The 23,615-nt window shown below is 35.6% G+C and overlaps 1 protein-coding gene across 5 annotated transcripts in view; it reads right to left on the reverse strand.

Annotated features, from left to right (window-relative positions):
• TMEM135 (transmembrane protein 135) overlaps positions 1–23,615 on the reverse strand; it is a 341,452-nt gene that overhangs the window by 137,100 nt on the left and 180,737 nt on the right. For 4 of the 5 annotated variants that reach the window (XR_004274291.1, XM_032295830.1, XM_032295828.1 and 1 more), the window contains exon 5: positions 16,023–16,088. The exons of the other annotated variant lie outside the window; for it this stretch is intronic. Coding sequence is in view for 3 of the 4 variants with exons in the window: in XM_032295830.1 (XP_032151721.1) it covers positions 16,023–16,088 (66 nt within the window). In the remaining variant the exon portion in view is untranslated. The remainder of the gene's footprint in view (positions 1–16,022; positions 16,089–23,615) is intronic. 5 annotated transcript variants of the gene reach the window in all.

Below are 23,615 nucleotides of genomic sequence, written 5' to 3' on the forward strand. Positions count from 1 at the left end.
CAGTCCTCTGACCATATACAGAAAAAGGGGATTTTTCTGTCTGCATCTGTTGTGTAGACCAAGAATAAGATGCCCTGGAGTCCAAGCTGGGAGATAAAGAAAGGGGTGATAAAAAAAAGAAAACTTGCCAGTCTCAGTTGCACCTCCAGTTTGGAACTGTATCCTGAACCTCTGCTATTATTTACTCTTCAGAGACCTCAAATAATTGTGCCGTGTATTCTGTCCAGAGTCTTTAGTCGGAATGCATGGGAGAGAGTCTGTGCTTCCTCCATCTTAGCAGAATCAGAGCCACAAAAATTCTAGACACAAACCCTGACATTTATGGTCAACTGTTTTATAACAAAGATGCCAAAGCAATTCAATGGGCAAAGACAGGTTTTTCAACAAATGCTGCTGGTACAACTGAATATACATAGGCAAAAAAAAAAAAAAAAAAAAAAAAAAAGAACTTGGATTTCCACCTCACACTGTATTTAAAGGACAAAAGATTTCTATGATCTGAACGGAAACCAGAGTACCTCACATCATATTTAAAAGTAAACTAAAAATAGATCACAGACCTAAATGAAAAACAAAGGAGAAAATCTTTGTGACCCCCAACTAGGTAAATATTTATTGGATATGATGGCAAAAGTATAGCTCATAAGAGAAAAAAATTAATAAATGGAACATCATCAAAATTTAGAAGATTTTCTCTTCAAAAAGCACTATTTAGAAACTGAAAAGACAGACCACAAACTGGGAAAAAACATTTTCAAATCCTATATTTAATAAAAGATTCGATCCAAAAAAAAATTTTTTTGAAGTTACCTCTTGCAACTCAGTAATAAGACAATGAACCTCATGAAAAAATATCAAAAAAATTTAGCAGACATTTCACAAAATATATACAAATGTCCAATAAGTACTATGAAAGGAAGTCCAACATTACTGTCATTAGGGAAAAGAAAATTACCATAAAAGACACCATTATACATTTCTAGAATGGCTATAATAAAATAGTCTGGTCATGCAAAATGTTGGCAAGGATGCTGATAAACTGGACCCCTCATACACTGCCAAGAGGGAACATAAAATGGAACAACCACTTTTTTCTTTAAGAGTTATTCTTAAGACCTAACAATTCTATATTTAGGTATCAAGCTTACAGAAATTGAAACATATCAACCCAAAGACTTCTCTTCAAATAGTCACAGAGTATTTTCATAATAAATGAAAACTGGAAATAATCCAAATGGTTCATTAGCATGTCCATAACAAACTGTTACCCATACAATGGAATATTGTTCAGTCATAAAAAGGAAAAAAAAAAAACCTACTAATATGAATGGACCTCAAAAACATTATACTGGTCAGACATGATGGCTCACACCTGTAATCCCAGCATTTTGGGAGGCCAAGATGGGCAGATCACTTAAGGTAAGGAGTTTGAGACCAGCCTGGCCAACATGGTAAAATCCCGTCTCTATTAAAAATACAAAAATTAGCCGGGTATGGTGGTGCACCCCTATAGTTCCAGCTACTCAGAAGACTGAGGTAGGACAATTGTTTGAACCTAGGAGGCAGAGGCTGCAGTGAGCCGAGATCACTCCACTGCACTTCAGCTTGGGTAAGAGAGTGAGACTCGGTCTCAAAACCAACAGGCTGGACTCAGTGGCTCACACCTGTAATCCCAGCACTTTGAGAAGCCAAGGTGGGTAGATGACCTGAGGTCAGGAGTTCAAGACCAGCCTGGCCAAGATGGCAAAACCCCATCTCTACTAAAAATACCAAAATTAGCCAGGCGTGGTGGCGGGTGCCTGTAATCCCAGCTACTCAGGAAGCTGAGGCAGGAGAATCACTTGAACCAGGAGGCAGAGGTTGTAGTAAGCCAAGATGGCAGCACTGCACTCCAGCCTGGGCAAAAGGGTGAGACTCTGTCTTAAAAAAAAAAAAAATATATATATATATATATATATACACATTGTGTTAAGGCAAGAAAGGCAGACTTAAAAGGACACAAATTGTATAATTCCATGTATGTAACATTTTCAGAAAAAGTGACTTCAGACTGTCATATAATAAAAGTTTATCTGAACTTCGTTCCTGGCACAGGGCTTCAAAAACTCTTGGAATCTCATATGTGACTGCATTGTCTTTGTTATGCTAATGAGGTGACTCGTGGTGATAGCTTCCAGATAGGGACTGGTCACCAAAAAAACCAAACACATGATTAGAGGTTTGGAACTCTAGGCCAACAGTACCTCCAAGGACAGGAGGGGAGGTGGAGATAATTCAGTCACATGGTCAGTAATGTAATCAATTACAACCATATACTCAAATCCCAATATAAGCTCTGAATACTGAGGCTTGGTGGACACACTGATACGCAGAAAGGGTAATGAACCCTGACTCCACAGGAGAGGGCATGGAAGCTTTATGTTCAAGTCCCTTCCAAACCTTATGTGCACCCTTTACAATAAAACTGTATAACATTTTTAGTGAGCTCTGTGAGTCCTTCCAGAGAATTACTGAACCTATAAATTTGGGAATCTCCAATTTTATAGTCAGTCGTCAGAAATAGGAATGTTCTGCATTTGTGGCTAGCATCTGAATTAAGAACAGTCTTCTGGAGGGCTAAACTCTTTAATCTGTGGAGTCAGATGCTAATTGATGGGGAGTTGGTGTCAAAACTGTATTATAATATACCCACAGGCAGCAGAAATGAAAAAAGAGACAAAAAGATTAGTGGTTACCTGGGGCTGGGAGTAGCAATGGGAAGTGATACAAACAAGTATTTTTTAGAGTGATAGAAATATTCAAAATCTAGATTTGATGATGGTTGTACCACTCCATAAACTTACTTAAAAATCATTGAATTGTACACTTTCAATGAGTATAACTTATGGATATTATACTGGAATAAAACTGGCTTGTAAAATCTAATCGATAAGTTTCCAAAATTATAGAAGGCTTTGAAAGTTATAATAATCACATATTTCTTCATTCTGTATTCTCATAATGAACACCAAATACTTACCAAATGCAACAGTCAGCAAAAAAATAACAAGAAATGAAGGGTTTCAACTGCCGTAAGAGCATTCCACTAGATATATAGAAGAACTCTATCAAAGTTAGCACTGTTAAATGAGGTTAAAAATCTCACACATGTAGGGTGGATTAGGTCCACATTTTATGGAAAAGATCCCAAAATGAAGAGGTGAAGCAATGGTAAAGTGCTTTAAATTGCAGCAATCTGGGGTTAGCCAATGCCCTATGTGCTCTCATTAGCCCCAGAGATTTTAAAGTCAATTGTGATTCTGCCTATCAAATGTTCTTTCACTTAATGATTTTATAATCCATTATGGTAAATTATATCAAAAGGACTGTTATCATGTATATTATATTAATATTAAAGCCAGATTTGCATTCAGCACTGGCTAATGGGACACTTTAATCAATAAGAAAAGAGATAAAGGAAGTTGTGATATGCATGAGATGTACTGTTTTTTAACCCCTGAGCTTTTCCTCTTGAAACTGTCCTTCAATTCCCTTCTTGAATTCACCTCCCTGAAAAAAGAGGTATACATGTGTTAAATCTATTCATCCTCCCCTCTCATTCACTCACTCCCTACGCCGCTATAATCTGACTTCAGTCCCAACCATTAGGCTAAAACCACTACAGTGAAAATCACTAAAACAGACTTTCATCAAATTCCTTCAATTCTTCAACCTACCTTAACAATCTTTCCCACGGACATCAATCATCTAAAATTCAAATGCATATGAAAATTTGTGCAATCTCCTATTGGAAGTTAATAACATATCTGTATCATTAAATACAAATCTTCTCTTCCAACCTGCCACATCCCTACTGAACCATCTCAAACAACACTTGCCATTATATAGCAAACTCACTATCTTAGTCCACTTGTGTTACTAAAAAGGAATACCTGAGATTGGGTAATTCATGTTTTTAAAAAGAGATTCATTTGGCTCATCATTTTGCATTCTGTACAAGAAGCATAGGGCTAACATATGCATATGGTGAGGGCCTCAAGCCGCTTCTCTTCATGGCAGAAGGCAAAGGGGAGCCGGCGTGTGCAGACATCAAATGGGGTGAAAGGAAAGGGCAGGGAGGTGCCAGCCTCTTTCTAACAACCAGCTGTCATGGGAACTAACAGAACGGAAACTCACTCATTACCACAAGGAAGGCACCAAGTCACTGATGAGGAATCTGCCCCCATGACCCAAACCCTCCCATTAGGCCCCACCTCCATCACTGGGGATCAAATTTCAATATGAGGTTTGGAGGATCAACTATCCAAACTATAGCACTTACCTATGGAGAACACAAGAGTCAATTAAAAAGAAAAATGATGTACAAACAAAATGTTAAAAATGACATTTGGCCATACACATATGTATAAAGTTAAATTTATTTGCTAATTCAAAAAGTTTGTTACTTGCTGCTGAACTTACCCAATATTATATACAAATTTTTTTGGTATGTTTGTACAAAGAAACATTTTCTATATATCTAAAATCTTTATTTCTTAAATAAATCCTGTGTCTTTTAATGCATTCAACCACATCTAGCTATACAACCAGAGTAGACAAATTTAAGTTTAATGGGTGGTTGGTGTAGGGGAGGTAGTTAGGCTTGGCCTTACCCATGTGGAAATAATTGCTTTCTTGACCTAAAGCTCTTCCCATTAGAATCAAAACAAACTGATGTTATCTTAAGAACTCTTCTAATTTTTAAAAAATAAAACCTAAATGTTCCATACTTAAACAGACATTGTTTGTTTTAAGGCAAAATTATGACACATTTATTTTTGTATTTAAATCAAAAGCAGTTACTCTTATGAAGAAAATAAGGGAATTTCAAAAGATAATCATCTTAGTGTAGAAAGGCACAAACAGAGTTGGCATAGACAAAGTCAACAAACTTAAACATTGAAATCTGATATTTTTTAAATCTTGGTTTGACTCTTGGCCTATACCAAAATTTTCAAAATAAACTATTTGTTCATCAGGAGAATGCAATAATGCATACAATATAATGAACTATTTAAAGTAGATTTAGTGACAAGGATAAAATAATCCAGCAAGTTCTGAAGCTTAATGTTTTATGATGTGATTCTGGCATTAACTATAAATTTTCTAAGAACCTGCCAAAATATGATATGTTGCTTTGATTCACAAAAGTGAAGAACTGAAATAAATACCAAGATATTATTATAGCTGGTCCAGTCTTCTGATTGTGGCAGTTCTGTATCTATACCATCCAGACTAATGGCTATTAAAAGATACATCTTTTCTACATGAACAGGATATTAATAGTAACTCCACAATCTCCTTGAAAGCCTCTTTTAATGCTTTATCACCCTGAGAGTGATGACCAGTAGCTTGCGTTATCTCAAACCTTCTGTTCTGTGTTCAAAGCTCATTTCTACCCACCACATTAGAGATAGGACTGGGATGTCTCTGTACATACACTAATTCTGCATATAATGCCCTAGAGAGATTCTTGGCAACTGCTATTTTAAGTGAAACAATATATGACAAACAAAACTATTTTTTGCTCATAATGTTATAAGAAAAGGGCATTGAACAAAGGGACGCAATTAGAGGACCTGCTGTAAGGTATTTCACTTAAAGTCACAGTTTCCAAGGAGCTATCCACAACATGACGTGAGGACTTACTGTACCTTGCTTGAAATAAATACTCCCTAGGCCATATCATATCTCTTTCCTTTTTCTCAAGATTCTTTTCCATACTTATTTCCTCTCTCCTCTCTAGATGCTATCCATTCTCCCCACATGATTTTTAAAACTGCTGTATTTGAGCTGCTGCTTAAAAAGGAACAACAACAACAAAAAAAAAAAATTCTAACTTTTCCAAGCTATATTCTAATAGATTATGTATAGCTTATTAAATATCCATTTTGAAAACCAACAGCAGGAGAATAAAAGAATAAACTTGAAAAAGTTATTCAGGAATATTCCAGAGTGGTCAGAATTCTTTTCTTTCCTATATGATATGGGGCAGAAGTAAATCATGTTAATAAAATATATATTACAAAGGCAATAGACATGTGTAAGGTATCTTAATATTTTCTTCCCATTAAAATATGATACATAAATCAGAAGTCTTATTGCTGAAGCGACAGTCCAATTTTCTTTGACAGGATCAACTAAGCCTTACTCTGCATTTCTGGAAGGCCAGTGTCTCATTAATTTCAGTGGGACTTCTGCCCAACTAAGACTTGCAATTGTTAGAACTAAGTTTCCACCATCTAACAACTTTATCCTGTTTGGCTAATAGGATTCTTATGTTTGTTTGTACAAGTCAGTTTTTTCTATTATTGCACTTCCCTTGTTATATTTACTCTATGCATAGAAACAAAAACATCATCAGCAGAATTTGGTTGAGTAGTACACAGCAAGTTTGTGACTAAAGAGTTTTGTATTACTGAGATACTGGCACTCAACAGCAGAGGGCACTGGCAACATATGCCAACCCAAATACCATGACTCACACAGGAAGGAAATAACCACTCAAAAGTGCCAATAACACTGCTATTAGTACAGCTGTGGATCAAAATATCTAAACTCTGTCTTTTACTATCAGCTACTAGTTCACACACTGTTATAAATACACATAAGATCTCCATTTACTCATCCCAATACAGAAAATAAAACAACTTATGTATAAAAATAAGTTAAGATTTAGAACAAGTTAATTCTAATAGGCTTATTTTGCGTCAGATATTGTGCTTACTGCCTTTTACACATTATCTAATTTATTTCTCACAAAGCAATGCATGAGCTTGCTGCTGTTCTATCTATAAAAGACAACACTGGCAAGTTCCTAAGTAGCAGGTTATAACTCAGCCATTAGGCTATAAAACTTTTTAAAAGCAGAAACCATTTTGGTTTAGTTTACAATTAAAACCCAGTACCTAGTAATCTACCTCACATAATTATTCAGAGGAAGAAAGAAAAAAGAAGGAACACTAGATCTGATTTCAGTGCCTCACCTCACATTGGCCTTTAGGACACTATCAATGAATATTTGTTTATTTGATTAGATTTTACAAGCCACTAGTTCCTGGTATTCTACTAGGCAGCAGATCTCAGAGATTTCAATACTTGAACTAATACTTTGCTTATTAAAGACTTAAATTTTTTCCTGAGGTAGTGCTAGGAGAGAAGCAGTAAAGAAAAAAATAATAACAAAAATATTTAAGAAAAAATAGATGCAACATTAAAAATATAAATTTGAGAGTTTACTTCTAGGTTGCCTTATATAAAGAATTCACATTTAAAAATAAGAATAAGAAAATGCTTGGTTTCCTTAAATATAATATTAAGTATAATAATTTCAGTAATGTTGGAAATATATCTTAATATCTGAATAATCAAGTATCTTTGTGTATATGAAATAACAAATATATAGATTATATTCTTTAGTCTAATTATTAATTCATGAATATTAATTGATGAAAAATTAATGTCAAAAATAATTATTATTGTATTATAAATATGATTTTAAAATAACAACACCAATATTTATATTTATCCACAAAAACTTATAAAGATATGCTTATCTTAAACTGAAAGCACTTGAGTTCTGTCTAAATAAATCTTTTTCTTATTCATCAGACACATACTGAGATCTTTATTATGCCAGCCAGGTGTTATACCTTAAGAAACAAAAATCCCTAAAAAAGAGTTCCTGCCCTCATTGCAGCAATCAGTCTAAAATTAAATATTCTATATTACTTATGTATAGCATGCTCCTGGAAGGTTTAAAAAAAAATCCATTCTAATAAATCATTCAGAATACCTAATACCGTGCTGTAATATAAAACAAAAGCAGGTTAAAAAAAAATACCTACTTTTCCTTCTTACCAAAACAGCAACAAACCTTAATATATAAATCTATTTTACATACAAAAATCTCTAAATATACTTTAAATTTCTTTGCTATTTCTTAGTCTGTTTTGTCTCATACAGACTGTACCCTCTTTGGGTTCAAAGAAGAAAGAAGAATTTTAAAAATGCTTCTTAAACAGTGGTTTACATTAGCAGCTGAGTATTAAAATCAGTGGACCTTTTAAAAAATACAGATACTGGAGCCCCAAACTAGACCTCATAGACAACGTGTTTGGTGATGGAGCCCAGGTACCTGTAGCTTTGCAGAGCTCCATGGGCAATTCTCAAGCTCAGTCAAGGCTGATAACCACAACTTTAAAGCTTAAGCACAGAGGTCCCCAACCCCTGTGCCACGGACAGGTACTGGTCCCTAGCCTGTTAGGAACCAGGCCACACAGCAGGAGGTGAGCAGCAGGTGAGGAAGCCAAGCCTAAGCTTGGCCTCCTATCAGATCAGCCATGGCAGGAGATTCTCATAGGAATGTAAACCCTATTGTGAACTGCACATGGAAGGGATCTAGGCTACATGCTCTTTATGATAATCTACTGCCTGATGATCTGAGGCAGAACAGTTTCATCCCAAAACCAAGCCCCAGTGGAAAAACTGTCTTCTGTGAAGTCAGTCCCTCATGCCAAAAACGTTGAAAACTGCTGCCTAGGCAGAAAAGGGATACAAAGCTGCCTGTAAGTAGAAAACATTAAAGCCATATAGGATGTTAAACATCATCTATGGAGCTCATTTTCTGAAGTACAAAGCTGAAGTTGTGAGGAGTTCAATAACCTGACCAAGGTTTCAGATAAGAAAGTCTACTGACATGCAGGCCAGTATTTTTTCATTATTTCTCTTACCTGACATTTTTATCATGAGGTTACCTATGAATCCCCGCTTAACAAATATTTTTACAGTACTGGCTTAGCACAGGACACTGGCTACTGTGCTTGAGAGACAGCATACTAATTCTTGATTCCACCACAAGCTTAATCAATACCCTAAGCATTCACATCACAAATTCTCCAGGAAATGTGATTAAAAGAAAACTCTACCCTTTCTTGAACCTCAAATACTTCCTTTGGAAAAATACTGATAAGAGTACCAAAAACGGAAAGTTGTTCTGATGTATGAATGAGGCTGGGTAATTATAATGCACCTAGAGTATGTACAGACACTCAACAAATGTTACTTCCCTTAAACATGACACCACTCACTCTACTGTCCTTTTTGATTCTGCAATTAAAGTTAGCTGTCCCTAGTACCTCACTTTAATTCTCAATTCTGCCCCTTTTCATATTGTTTCTACTAATTGACAAAGCCTTTTTGCCTCTTTCCCTTTAGTAATACTCATCAATTTCTTCAAAGCTCCATTTAAAGATGTACCACGTTTGCTCTCTAGGTAGGGCATCTCTGAAAGAAAGGCAGCAGCTCTAGTCAGGGGCTTATCAATAAAACTCCCATCTCCCTAGGACAAAGAACCTGGAGGAAGGGGCAGCTGTGCCCCTTCAGCAGACTTAAACGCTCCTGTCTGCTGGGTCTGAAGAGAACAGCAGATCTCCCAGCACAGCACACAAGCTCTGCTAAGGGACAGACTGCCTCTTCAAGCGGGTCCTTGACCCCCATGCCTCCTGACTGGGAGTGAACTCCCATTTACAATTGCTACAAAGAGAATAAAATACTTAGGAATACAACTCACAAGGGATGTGAAAGACCTCTTCAAGGAAAACTTCAAGCCACTGCCAAAGGAAATAAGAGAAGACAAAAACAGATGGAAAAACATTCCATACTCATGGATAAGAAGAATCCATATTGTGAAAATAGCCATGCTGCCCAAAGTAGATTCAATGCTATCCCCATCAAGCTAACATTGACTTTCTTCACAGAATTTAAAAAAAAAAAAAAATCTACTTTAAATTTCATGTGGAACCAAAAAAGAGCCCATATAGCCAACACAATCTTAAGCAAAAAGAACAATGCTGGGGTATCATGCTACCTGACTTCAAACTGTACTACAAGGCTACAGAAACTAAAATAGCTTGGTATTGGTACCAAAGCAGATATATAGACCAATGGAACAGAACAGAAAATAATGCCACACATCTACAAACATCTGATCTTTGACAAACCTGACAAAAACAAGCAATGGGGCAAGGATTCCCTATTTAATAAGTGGTATTGGGAACGCTGGCTAGCCATATGCAGAAAACTCAAACTGGACACCTTCCTTACATCTTATACAAACATTAATTCAAGATGGATTAAAGACTTAAATGTAAGACCTAAAACCATAAAAACTGTAGAAGAAAACTAGGCAATATCATTCAGGACATAGGTATAGGCAAAGACTTCATGACTAAAAAACCAAAAACAATGGCAACAGACGCCAAAATAGACAAATAGGATCTGATTAAACTAAAGAGCTTTTGCATAGCAAAAGAAACCATCATCAGAGTGAACAGGAAACCTACAGAATAGAAGAAAATATTTCCAATCTATCCATCTGACAAAGGGTTAATACTTAGAATCTACAAGAAGCTTAAACAAATTTACAAGAAAAAAACAAACAACTCTTTCAAAAAGTGGGCAAAGAATGTGAACAGACACTTCTCAAAAGAAGACATTTATGCAGCCAATAAACATATGAAAAAAAGCTCATCATCACTGATCATTAGAGGAATGCAAATCAAAACCACACTGAGATACCATCTCACACCAGTTAGAATGGTGATCATTAAAAACAACAGATGCTGGAGAGGATGTGGAGAAATAGAAACGTTTTTACACTGTTGGTGGGAGTGTAAATTAGGACGACAGTGCGGCGATTCCTCAAGGATCTAGAACCAGAAATACCATTTGACCCAGCAATCTCATTACTGTATATATACCCAAAGGATTGTAAATAATTCTACTATAAAGGCATATGCATGTATATGTTTATTGAAGCACTGTTCACAATAGCAAAGACTTGGAATCAACTGCAATGCCCATCAGTGATAGACTAGATAAAGACAATGTGGCACATATACACCATGGAATACTATGCAGTCATAAAAAAGATGAGTTCATATCCTTTGCAGGGAGATAAATGAAGCTGGAAACCGTCATTCTCAGCAAACTAACAGAGGAACAGAAACCAAACACCACATGTTCTCACTCCTAAGTGGGAACTGAACAATAAGAACACATAGACACAGGAAGGGAATATCATACACCGGGGCCTGTTGGAGGCTGGGGGATGAAGGGAGGGATATCATTAGGTGAAATATCTAATGTAGATGACGGTTTGATGGGTACAGTAAACCACCACGGCATGTATATGTACATACTTACGTGACAAACCTGCACATTCTGCACATGTATCCCAGAACTTAAAGTATAATTAGAAAAATAAATAGTAACTGTCCAAAAAAATAAATAGAAGATGTACCTCCTTTAAGAAATCTTCTGAATTAACTGAACCCCATTTTAATTACTTATTTCTTCCCTTATCATTTAAATTATCTGTACTTTTAACCCATATACTTGCTTAGATATTCTTTTGAAGCTTAGTAACTGCAATTACTTCCTAATTGTTGTGTATGTTTTTTATTTTCTTTCATAATTAGAGCATAAGCTATTAATAGGCTAGATTATAAGCTCCCAAGGCTAAGGATACCTGTCAATTTTATTCACTGATGGATCACAGGCATCTAAAACAATGTCAGGAATATAGAACTGTTCAATAAATACTTGCTGAATTAACAGGCAGGTATATTTCTCTTTACATTCACGAATCTCTATAAACTCCATATATAATGCTAAACACACACATATGAAAATTTTAAATGCCTGAGTAAATAAAAATAGATATACCTGATATTTTGAAAACTTAAAAAATTCAAACAAGTTAATAGAGCCACAATAGATTAATCAATTCATTGGCTACAGAAGTCTCTCAGCTTGTTCATTACACATTCCCAGTGATTCTCTGTCACTATTGTAAGAAGGATATATAGTATCAGCTTATAAAAACAAAGTAAATGATTTAATGGAGAAGCAGGATTTGAAATCCTGTCGTCCTATGGCTTAATTCTTGGTTCTCTTTCAAAACTTAAGATTAAGAAAAACCAAATGAAAAAACACCAATTTCTGCTTTAGTCTCATTATATTTCAAATAAATCAGATAATTTTTAAAATATATAAATTTGAGAGAGTAACTTTATCTTCTAACGAAGTACTTGTTTCTTCCTAAATATAAACACCCAGAAGGCAGAAGACAGGACTACATCTTTCCATTAGAAGTAGAAAAATATCACTTTGGAGCCAAGCACATTCAATAACTACTGATAGACAGTGATTATTATAAAAGCCCCTCAAATACAAAAACCCATTTAAAAAATTCAACCTAGGCTAGGCAAAGTGCCTCACACCTGTAATCCCAACACTTCGGGAGACCCAGGAGGGCAGAACCTGAGGTCAAGAGATCAAGACCATCTTGGTCAACATGGTGAAACCCCATCTCCACTAAAAACACAAAAATTAGCCAGGTATGATGGCAGGCACCTGTAGTCCCAGCTACTCAGGAGGCTGAGGCAGGAAAATCACTTGAATCCCAGAGGCAGAGGTTGCAGTTAGCCAAGACACACCACTGCACTCCAGCCTGGGCAACAGAGTGAGACTTCAGCTAAAAAAAAAAAACCCAAAAAACAAAAAAATTCAACCCAGAAAATGGATCTGCTTTTCAGCTTATGTAAGTTACTTAAGACACAAAGATCCAGTTACTCCCCATATAGGACTTTATAAAGAACACTACCATAGTTAAATATTCAATGAAGTAACAGATTTGTGAAGGGTATTTTTTTCCTATTCATTTTAAGCCATATATTATCCTACGAACATGAAAAGATAACAGTAATAATTAGAATGCATAAAAGTCATTGCTGATTACATAATCTTGGAATTTTATTACCTATAGCTAATGAAGATTAGAAAGCTCTAGTCTAAGTAAGTGAATTATTGTACATTGAGAGCAATTATATTGCATAGCAGAACCAATGAACTTTGGAGACAAGTTCAAATTCTAGCTCTCCAGATTCCTAGCTATTTGACCAAAGGCAAAATGTTTAACTTATCTAAGCCTCAGTTTATCTATAAGATGACCAGTGTAATTTCTCCCTTGGAGAGTTTAGAGGAGGATTTTTAAAAGACAAAGTATAACTCCTCTGCTTAAGGCCTCCTATAATACATTACAACCTATAAAGTAAGTTTTGAACACCTTCAAAGACTATCTTAGTTGGGGAAAATGTTTTCCCATTTTAAAATTTCCTCAAATATCCAACCAGAAATGTCCAGTAAATAGACAAAATACAGCATTAAAGCCAGAACAAGGAAGACGAAACACATGCAAAGTTTACTGTTATCATGCATCTGGATAAATTCGCTGAAAGACTGTTATTTTTGTAATTTGGATATCCCAGTTTTTTTCTCTGACCTGCTTCACTTGTCATGAGGTTACCTATGAACCCCTGCTTAACAAATATTTTTGCAGTACTGGCCTAGCACATTTTTTTAAATGTCCTAGGACAAATAAATAAACTCCTTGCCACTCTCCTCCCTTAGCACATTACAGATTTCTGATACTGATAAATATAATGATTTCAGCTTGTGTTTTAAATAATCCCCTAAAATTAACCTTTTAGTTTATCTCTTACTGTCAAACAGATTCTCTACTATTGTCCTCATACTAAAACACAGTTTCAATTTAGCACAATCCAAGTGGTGTATGGACACTGGTTAGTTTCAGACTCAACCTAAACTAAGTATTTCCACTCTCTCCCCAAAATTTTCCTTTATCCAATTACTGATGGAATTGTTTCCCCCACCAGTGAGTAAGCGCCTGTAAAGTCAGGAATCATAGCACTCATTTCTATAGCATTTGGCCCACCATCTCGGAAAATCTATGGGGTGGGGGTGTGTGTGTGTGTATTCAGTAATATCTTTGTTTTGTCTCCTCTACTTCCAAAAATCAAATCATTAACTTAAAACTAATTAGTGGCTTATCCTAACTACCATTTACTGAATGCTTGCCACACATCACCCTGTACTTTTTAAACCATAAAATATTATTTTATCAACCCTAACATAACACAGACAAATTTCCTGAGAATCAAAAATGTCAGTGAGGAAAAAAAAGAAATTTCCTAATTTTGGAGACATTAAAATGTAAAAAATAGCAGATGGTAACTATGAGGTGCCATTAATTAGAAGACACAGTCCACTCTTGGAGCTCTTAAAATGTAAGAAAAAAATGTGCATTTTACACTTTAACCTCATTATAGACACTGAAGGTCAGAGAATGCTTAAACACTTTGGCTGACATTAATAATTGTTAACTGGGTTTACCACATGGAACAACATCCAATAATTAGTAGAGAGGTGGATCAAAAGCCAGCTATTTTAAACTATTTCCTCCTTATTAAGTAAAGTATATATCCATGTCTTGATATGCTCAGATGATTACTTATACCACTGTGCTGTATACATTTCCCTAACTGTCCTATAAAAGAAGGTAAGTTCAACAGCTCATTGCCCACCCTATGAAAAAAATATATATTAATTACTAAAATCTGAAACTCATATTCACACATTAAAGGCAGATTATTATGACCTTATTTCTGTAAGTTTTCTTTTTTCAAAATGACACCACATGCTTCAATGTTTGAGAATACAAAGGGATCAATTAAGTCTCTCTGCATAGACAAAAATATATGTTACAAATTATACCAAGGTGATTTGCCAGTATGCAATTAAATATTTAGAATGTACATACTTTTCAAATGTTGGCACATTTTTGCCTGATGAGCAAATACATCAACCAATACATTTATAGTCATGAAGTAATATAATTCTATTTAACTCCATAGATATTTACTCACTTTTACTATTAAAGTTTCTGGATTATAAATATTACATTAAATAACATCACACTTAATTCAATAATAGGGAATTCTAAGGATTAGGCACCGTGGCTCATGCCTGTAATCCCAGTACTTTGCGAGGCTTAGGCAGGAGAATCGCTTGAGGCCAGGAGTTCAAGACCAGCCTAGGCGACATAGCAAGACTCCAGCTCCCCAAGAACAGGGAGTTCTTAAGTACCTGCCAGCAGAATAGAAAAAGGAACATAATAACACTGTGATATTAGATTCGACCTCAACCTAAATTTTTCTTAGTAAAAACGAAAATAAAGAAAGAGCAGAGTGGTAATCAAGCTGGTAATAATTTTAAAATAAAAATTTATTTGAGGTGATAGAAAAATCTTTTAAAGGATTGACAGGAGCATTTTAAAAAGTCAAAACTGGCCGGGCGCAGTGGCTCAAGCCTGTAATCCCAGCACTTTGGGAGGCTGAGGCGGGTGGATCATGAGGTCAAGAGATGGAGACCATCCTGGTCAACATGGTGAAACCCCGTCTCTACTAAAAATACAAAAAATTAGCTGGGCATGGTGGTGCGTGCCTGTAATCCCAGTTACTCTGGAGGCTGAGGCAGGAGAATTGCCTGAACCCAGGAGGCCGAGGTTGCAGTGAGCTGAGATCGCGCCATTGCCCTCCAGCCTGGGAAACGAGCAAAACTCCTTCTCAAAAAAAAAAAAAAAAAAAAAAGTCAAAACTTAGCACTGCAGACAAAATTCTCTCCAGCTTTTTTCTCCCTTTCCCTCTCCTTCTTCCTTCCCTTCTCTCCTCGTGTGGTAAATGTCAACGTTTCCAATTATTTTACCTTAAGAAATAAGTATCAATTCTGTATAACCCAAAATAGAAAGAAGGCAAAAGGTAAGAGATTCTTTTTTCATTAAAAACATTTGTAGACGTTATTAATAAAATGTCATTTTTCAAGAGTAAGGACATTTGATAACTAAAGATTAGAAGACAGCAATTTGTTTTCAACCTAAGATCTGGTTCCAATATGACTGTGAATTAAAACAGATTTGTTCATCAGGTACATTCAATAGCATATACATCAGATATCTCTCTATTTCTTAGACAAAGCATCATAGATTTTATCACATTTTAGATCTTAAAAATCACAAACTATAAAATTAACAACTAATAACTATATTAAAATTCTCATCTTACTTCTCCATTTCTTAATGTTGTGATGGTTCCTCTTGCTACAGCCATTCTGAATAATGTTTCTGTGGCCTGTAAATTAAAAAATATACATATAATCTATAATCTCTCCTCAATTGTATATCCCATGCCCTAAATGTGAAAAACATGCAATATTATTATATATCCAGAGAGCAACCCCTAGAGAACCATCAATAAGTGGTATATGCCTATAGTATCAGCTACTCAGACAGGAAGATCGCTTGAGTCCAGGAGTTCAAGGCTGTAGTGAGCTATGATTAAGCCACTGCACTCCAGCCTGGATGACAGAGTGAGACCCTGTCAACAACAACAACAACAACAAAATAGAAAAGAGGCAACTAGAGAACTATCTACAAGGGACAATAAGACCTAGAAATTCTAAATTATACCCCAGAAATATCATTATCACAATCTTTTAAGAGCTCAAACTTAATTGTTTCAAATGGTTATTCTGATAATCTGGTATTCATCCAGGACTATAGTCTCAAATTAGTTTGCTTAGAAAAGTTTAAACCTTAGTTTAATGAACAAAAATTAAGTTAAAATTTAGCATTTAAATTCAATTCAGAAGTTATCATTTATTCTGAATTTTAGTTTCCATTTGAATTTAGTTCAAATCACTTATCTGTTACTAAGGAACAGACAGGATATGAAGTAATTTAGTAATGTTATGTATTAAGTGACACCCCAAAATAGTTATTGCTCACTATACACTAACAATGAACAATCAGAAAAGGAAACTAAGAAAACAGTTCCATTTACAATAGCATCAAAAAAAATTCCTACAGGGGAAAAAAGTGAAAGACTTTACTCTGAAAACAACAAAATATTGCTGAAAGAAACTGAAGAAGACACAAATAAATAAAAAGACATCCTGTGCTCACGGTTTGGAATACTTATTATTAAGATAACAATACAACCCAAGTAATCCAGATTCAATGCAATCCCTGTTAAAATCCCAATGGCACTTTTTGCAGAAACAGAAAAACCCATCCTGAAATTCATTTAGAACTTTAAGGGACCCCAAATAGACTAAACAAACTTGAAAAAAAAAGAAGAAAGTTGAAGAATTCACTTTCTGATTCAAAACTTACTACAAATCTAGTAATCAAAAATATTTGGTACTATCATAAAGATGGACATCTAAGACAATGGAATAGAACAGAGAACCCAAAAATAAATCCTTGCATATACGGTCAAATGATGTTCGACAAGGGTAATAAGACTATTCAGTGAGCAAAGGACAATCTTTTCAAAAATGGAACTTAAAAAACTGGATATCCATGAAGCTGTCCTCACAGGGTTAACAAGAATTCTGAATAGAAATATAGTTATAATTAAGTATAAATCAGCTGCACTTCTAATTTCAATAGAACAGCTGACACCAACCAACTTAAAGATCCTCAAAGAGAAACCAAATCAGCATGAGAATACAGTTTCTTCATCTCCCTGTCCCATGACCTCACCCTGTACTCTTGGACCAACCAACCATCTCCAAATTCTGGCACACTCCAAAACCCTTCAAAATTCTAGGCCCAAACTCCACAGGAAGATGGATTTGAGGTTTCCTCTCATCTCCTAGTTGAGTGGCCTTACAATTAAACATCTATCTCTGCTGCAATCTGGTGTCTTGGTATACTGACTTGCCATGCACATTTGGAAACAGACCTATTACAGTTACATTCACATGAAAAAGAATGAAGTTAGACCTCTACCTCCACCATATACAAATTTAAGATCTAAAACTATAAAACTTTTAAAAGAAAGCATAAGAAAAAAGCTTTATGACATTAGATTTGACAATAATTCCTTGGATATGACACCAAAAGCACAAGTAACAAAACTAAAAATAGGCCGGCATGGTGGCTCACGCATGTAATCCCAGCACTTTGGGAGACAGAGGCAGGTAGATAACCTGAGGTCATGATTTTGAGGCCAGCCTGGCCAACATGGTAAAACACTGTCTCTACTAAAAGTACAAAAATTTGCTGGGCATGGTGGCACACGCTTGTAATTTCACCTGCCGGGGAGGCTGAGGCAGGAGAATCACTTGAACCCGGGAGGCAGAAGTTGCAGTGAGCAGAGATCACGCCATTGCACTCCCGCCCTGGGAAACAAGGGCAAAACTCAATCTCAAAACAAACAAACAAACAAACTAAAAATAGATACTGGATTTCACCAAAAATTAAAAACTTCACTGAATCAAAGGACTCTATCAACAAAATGAAAAAATAACTCATGAAATAGAAAACATCTGTAAATTGCACATCTGAAAAGAAGTTAATATCCAGAGTATATTCAGAACTTCTACAACTCACAAACAAATACTAAACAACCTAATACAAAAATGGACAAAGGACTTGAACAGAAATGTATCTAAAGAACATATACAAATAGCCAATAAGCACATTGAAATGATGCTCCACATCACTAATCATTAGGGAAATGCAAATCAAAACCACAATGAGACACCACTTCACAACCATCAGAATGGCTATTATCAAAAAGATAGAAATATCGTGTTGAGAAGGATGTGTTGAGAAATTGGAACCCTTGTGCACTGCTGATAGAAATGAAAAATGGCCCAGCCACTGCAGAAAAGAGTAAGGCAGTTACTTTTAAAATTACACATAGAATTACTGTACGATCCAGCAACCCTGCTTCTTGGTACATATCCAAAACAACTGAATGTAGGCTCTCAAAGAGTTACTTGCACGCCGATGTTCATAATAGTATTATTTATAGCAGCCTAAATGTAGATGCAGCCCAAGTGTCCAATGAATAAATGAATAAACAAAATATGGTATATACATACAATGGAATATTATTCAGATTTTAAAAAGAATGAAATTCTGATATATGGTACAACATGGGTGAACACTGAAGATATTATGCTAAGTGAACCAAGCCAGAGGCAAAACAGCAAATACTGAATGATTTTACTTATATGAAGTATCTAGAGTAGTCAAATTCATTGAAACAGAAAGCAGAACAGTGGTTACCAGGGGCTGAGAGAGGAGAAATGGGGAGGTACTACATGATGGACAGAGTTTCAGTTTGATGACAAAGTTCTGGAGATTGATAGCAGTAGTGGCTGCATAATAGTGTGAATTTACTTAATGCCAGTGAACTGTGCATGGAAAAATGGCTAAAATGGTAAATTTAACATTGCATATATTTTACCACAATTTAAAAAAAATAGTTATTGCTATTTCCAATGCTTCCCCATCTTACAATTGCCAAGAATTCAGACACTAGTAAAACACTCCTTAGGAGTGTATCCAAAGAATATTTAATGGAAACTCCACTGATACCGTGCAGAACACTATAATGTACAGAAAGAAAAGGATATTGATTTGTTTAGAATTTATTGAACAATTATTTCATAAGCACTGTAAAGGGCAAACTGAAGGAATTAGCGATAAGGTCAATTTCACAACTCCTTTAGTTTTAAGAAGTTTACATCTAGAGGACAGTGGAAGCAAATAAATACAAAAATAAATAAGTCATATGCATGTATATATGTGCAATGAAAAAAAAATAAACATGTTAAGTATATGATGAACAATGAGGTAGAAGAGATATTTTAAATAGACTAAATCAAGGGTAGCCTCTTTTAGGAGATGATAATTTCAGCGGAAACTAAGTGAAATGAGAAAGTGAATAGCCAGTATGGATATTACAATGATAATGACGGTAATAATTGCTGACACTAACTCAATACTATTTGCCAAAACCCCCTCTACAAGATTTCAGTATATCAACTATTCGAAAATTGTAGGAAAGAAGGTTCTAGTCAGAAGGCCATAAGAGCCTGTAGGTAGGATCATGCTTGGCATATTTGAGGACAAATAAGATGGTCATTGGGGCTGAAGGAAAAAGAATGAATGAGATGGTTAAGACAGCATGATGGTTGAGACAAGAAGGGGATGCATGTTCCTCTGTTCAATATGTGCTTTTATTTTTCTAACCTGGTATAAAAGGAATGCATTTCTAACCTTTAATAATCAAAAATATGTAATTTGAAGGATACTCTACCAAACGTAAATTTTAAGAATATATATATAAGCTAGAAATATCACAGAATTTTAAATTTAAAAACTAAATATATATCTAATAAAATCAAATGGTACAAGAGGTAGAGAACTGCAGAAGAGGTAAGGAAACTGATATATGTGGGAGATGTATATAAAAAGATGCCTAACAGATATTATAGAACTGGACCTCAGAGTGTAGGTAAGAACTATCAATATCATTTTGGTGTCATCAGCGTAAAAAGAGTTGACTATAACCAGAAAACTTGATGAGACAAATTACAAAAGCTGAAGAAAAAAATAACAGGAAATAACAATATATAAAGTGAGGCAAAAGAAAAGGATAAAGCAGGGAAGGCTGAAAAGTAACAGGAGGGCCAGGCTGGTGGCTCCCGCCTGTAATCCCAGCACTTTGGGAGGCTGAGGCGGGTGCATCACCTGAGGTCAGGAGCTCGAGACCACCTTGACCGACATGGTGAAACCGTGTCTCTACTAAAAATACAAAAAAATCAGCCAGGTGAGGTGGAGCACGCCTGTAATCCCACCTACTTGGGAGGCTGAGGCCGAAGAATCACTTGAACCCGGGAGGCGGAGGTTACAGTAAGCCAAGATCGTACCACTGCACTCCAGCCTGGGAGTCAAGAATGAAAATCTATCTCAAAAAAAAAAAAAGTAACATGAGAATCAGAAGGTATTCCAGAAAAATAAAATCTTAGAAGTGAAGGGTAAAGTTTCAAAATAAAGAAAAGCCATTAGGTTAAATATACTCCAATGAACATATAGACTTAACTTCCCTCCCTCAAGAAATACTACAAAAATGAAAGAAGGAAAAATAAAAGAGGATAAACCACAAAGAAAAAAAGATTACAATAAGGAAGTTGTCAGAACACAAAAAATATCAAGGAAACTTAGGAGCATGAACAAGAGAGTAACTGACTTAACAGTATAAAGGTAGCTATAACTTCACCAGAAGACATACTAATATGTTCAGCAGAACTTTAGGAATTGGAAGCATCAATAGAAAGGCACCAAAAGGCTAGCGTACAGGTAAGACTGAGAACTGGTGGACTGGCTGCAAAGCAGTCTAAAAAGGAGTTAGACTCTTCTCTTCTTGCCTGCCCACTTACACACTGATCACCTCGCTCCTATACCAAGAGAAGATTCTCTAAAGGGAATAAACCAGTTAGGAGAATTAGGGTAGGAGTGAGACACTATACTAATAACTATGGGATATTAAATCACACTGTACATAGTGAATGTTAGGCCACCACCCATCCTAACTCACCACTTACTATATCTCTTTCCATTGATCCAAAAACAGTGGAACTATGCTTATACCCCAACCACTTTCCATTCTCAAGGCAGGCAATAAGAGAGTCCCTCTCTGGGAGGGGACGGTGGGGGGGGAACAGCCCAAGCCTGCTAAGTACTCACACTCAGCACAGTGATTTTTTAGAGACCCACATTAAACTACATCCTGAAATTTCATTAAACAAAAAAACAAGAACAAAACAACCCTGGACTACTCAACAGCAATACTTGTAACTAGAAGACAATAAAATAAAATAATGCTTTCAAATTTGGAAGGTAAGGAATTTCCCACACAAAATTCTGTATTAATCAAACTCTTAATTCTGAAGATAATATAAAAATATTTCCAGATTTGCAAGATCTAAAAATATCTACCTCCTAGTCACAATCAGTAAAATACAAAATAAATCCAAAAAGACAACTGGGATTCAACAAATTACAGAGGTAAATGTAAGTCCCAAGCAGTCAGACAAGACCGGGACAAGATGATAAACTTACACAAATGATGTAGCTCCATGGAGGGAGAAATATAACTGAAAAATTATGAAATGTCCTTGATGATATCAAAAAGAATCTTATGTCACAAAGTTAGGAAGTAAATTAGTAATAGGTACAAAGAAACTAAACAAAAAGTGAGGCAATTATTAACTACGAAAGAAACGTAAGGTAGCAAGAAAAGCTGTACAATGGCTTAGCTATGAATAATTGTTACACAGTTTGAACAGAACACGTTAAACATTAAATATTATTTTAAACAAAATTTATGTATTGCCATATTGTGAACATCCCCACCACTACCCCAGAATATAAAGAAAACCAAATTCCCATCTTCCGTAGTAGGAAGTCAGTAATGTGTAAACCTAAACAAGAATAGCAGTGTAGGCAAGTTAATTTAGATATAACAAATCAACAGAGGAAATAAGACAAAGACTGCAAGTGCTTGCCTCTGCACTGTGGAATTCAGGTGTTAGAAGGGGTGGAGAAGAATACTAATGTTTTCTACAACCTTTGCAGTGTGCTATTTCACTTTTTTTTTCCTTTGAGACAGAGTTTCACTCTTATTGCCCAGGCTGGAGTGCAGTGGTGCAATCTCAGCTCACTACAACAAGCCTCCAATGTATAAGCGATTCTCCTGTCTCAGCCTCCCAAGTAGCTGGGATTACAGGTATGTGCCACCATGCCCAGCTAATTTTTTTTGTATTTAGTAGAGACAGGGTTTCACCTTGTTAGGCTAGTTGCGAACTCTTCACCTCAGGTGATCCACCCACTTCGGCCTCCTAAAGTGCTGGGATTACAGGCATGCACCATCGCACCCGGCCACCATTTCCCTTTTAAACTACATATAAAAATTTAATTAAATTTTGAAAAAAACTTTATAGAAGTAATCAACAGTGTCCAATAGTTCAAATACTTTACAATTTTAACAGAGCAGTGCAGATGAGAGTACAGTTGAGCACTGAATGAGAAGTAAAGTATAAGTAAACTTGAAAAGTTTGACACTAAAGATAAGGAAGGAGATTGAGTTGTGGTTAGAAAGAGAATCATAGTTGACAGAAAATAGTAACAGGATATTTTTAGGATAGAAGAGATTTAAACACATTTTTACTAGCTAAGCAGAAATCAGTAGTCAGTAGGTATAAGAAGTTACAGATACAAGAAGAAAAATGGCTATGACTAAGAAAGATAACTATTTAAGATAGGGTTAAGAACATACATAGCAATCTGTTATCTATGTTAAAAGGAAGAAGGTCCAAATATAACTAAACTCTCTTCCTCTCCCTTTCCCTGTCCTCTCCCGCTGTATAACTTTCCCCCTTTTTTCTTCCCCTTCCCTCTCCTTCTCTGAATTAGAAGACAGAATAAACCTCTTAGAATGACAAAGACACTAACAGAAGGACAGGGGTGAGAGTACAGGAACACATAAGTAAACAGAACATAGAATTGCTAAGTAGCACTTAAGCCCAGCTAAAACACAAATCTTTGTTGCTGCAAATCCACAGTTATGGCATTAGAAAAATAGAAAGATTCACAGTTTAGAAATTGTCAAGACAAAGTTAAGCAAGGCTATAGACTTTATTAGTAAAATACAGCATGTAATTTATAAATAAAAGCAAAAAGTTTTCTTTTTTAAAATGAGAGGTAAGAATCTTTAGAACATTACTATGTATGCGCGCGCGCGCGCACGCACACACACACACACACACACACACACACACACACACACACACACACA

Source organism: Sapajus apella, unplaced genomic scaffold, assembly GCF_009761245.1.
Source record: "Sapajus apella isolate SASKATOON/1434 unplaced genomic scaffold, GSC_monkey_1.0 scaffold34, whole genome shotgun sequence".
In the NCBI taxonomy this organism is placed as follows: Eukaryota; Metazoa; Chordata; class Mammalia; order Primates; family Cebidae; genus Sapajus; species Sapajus apella.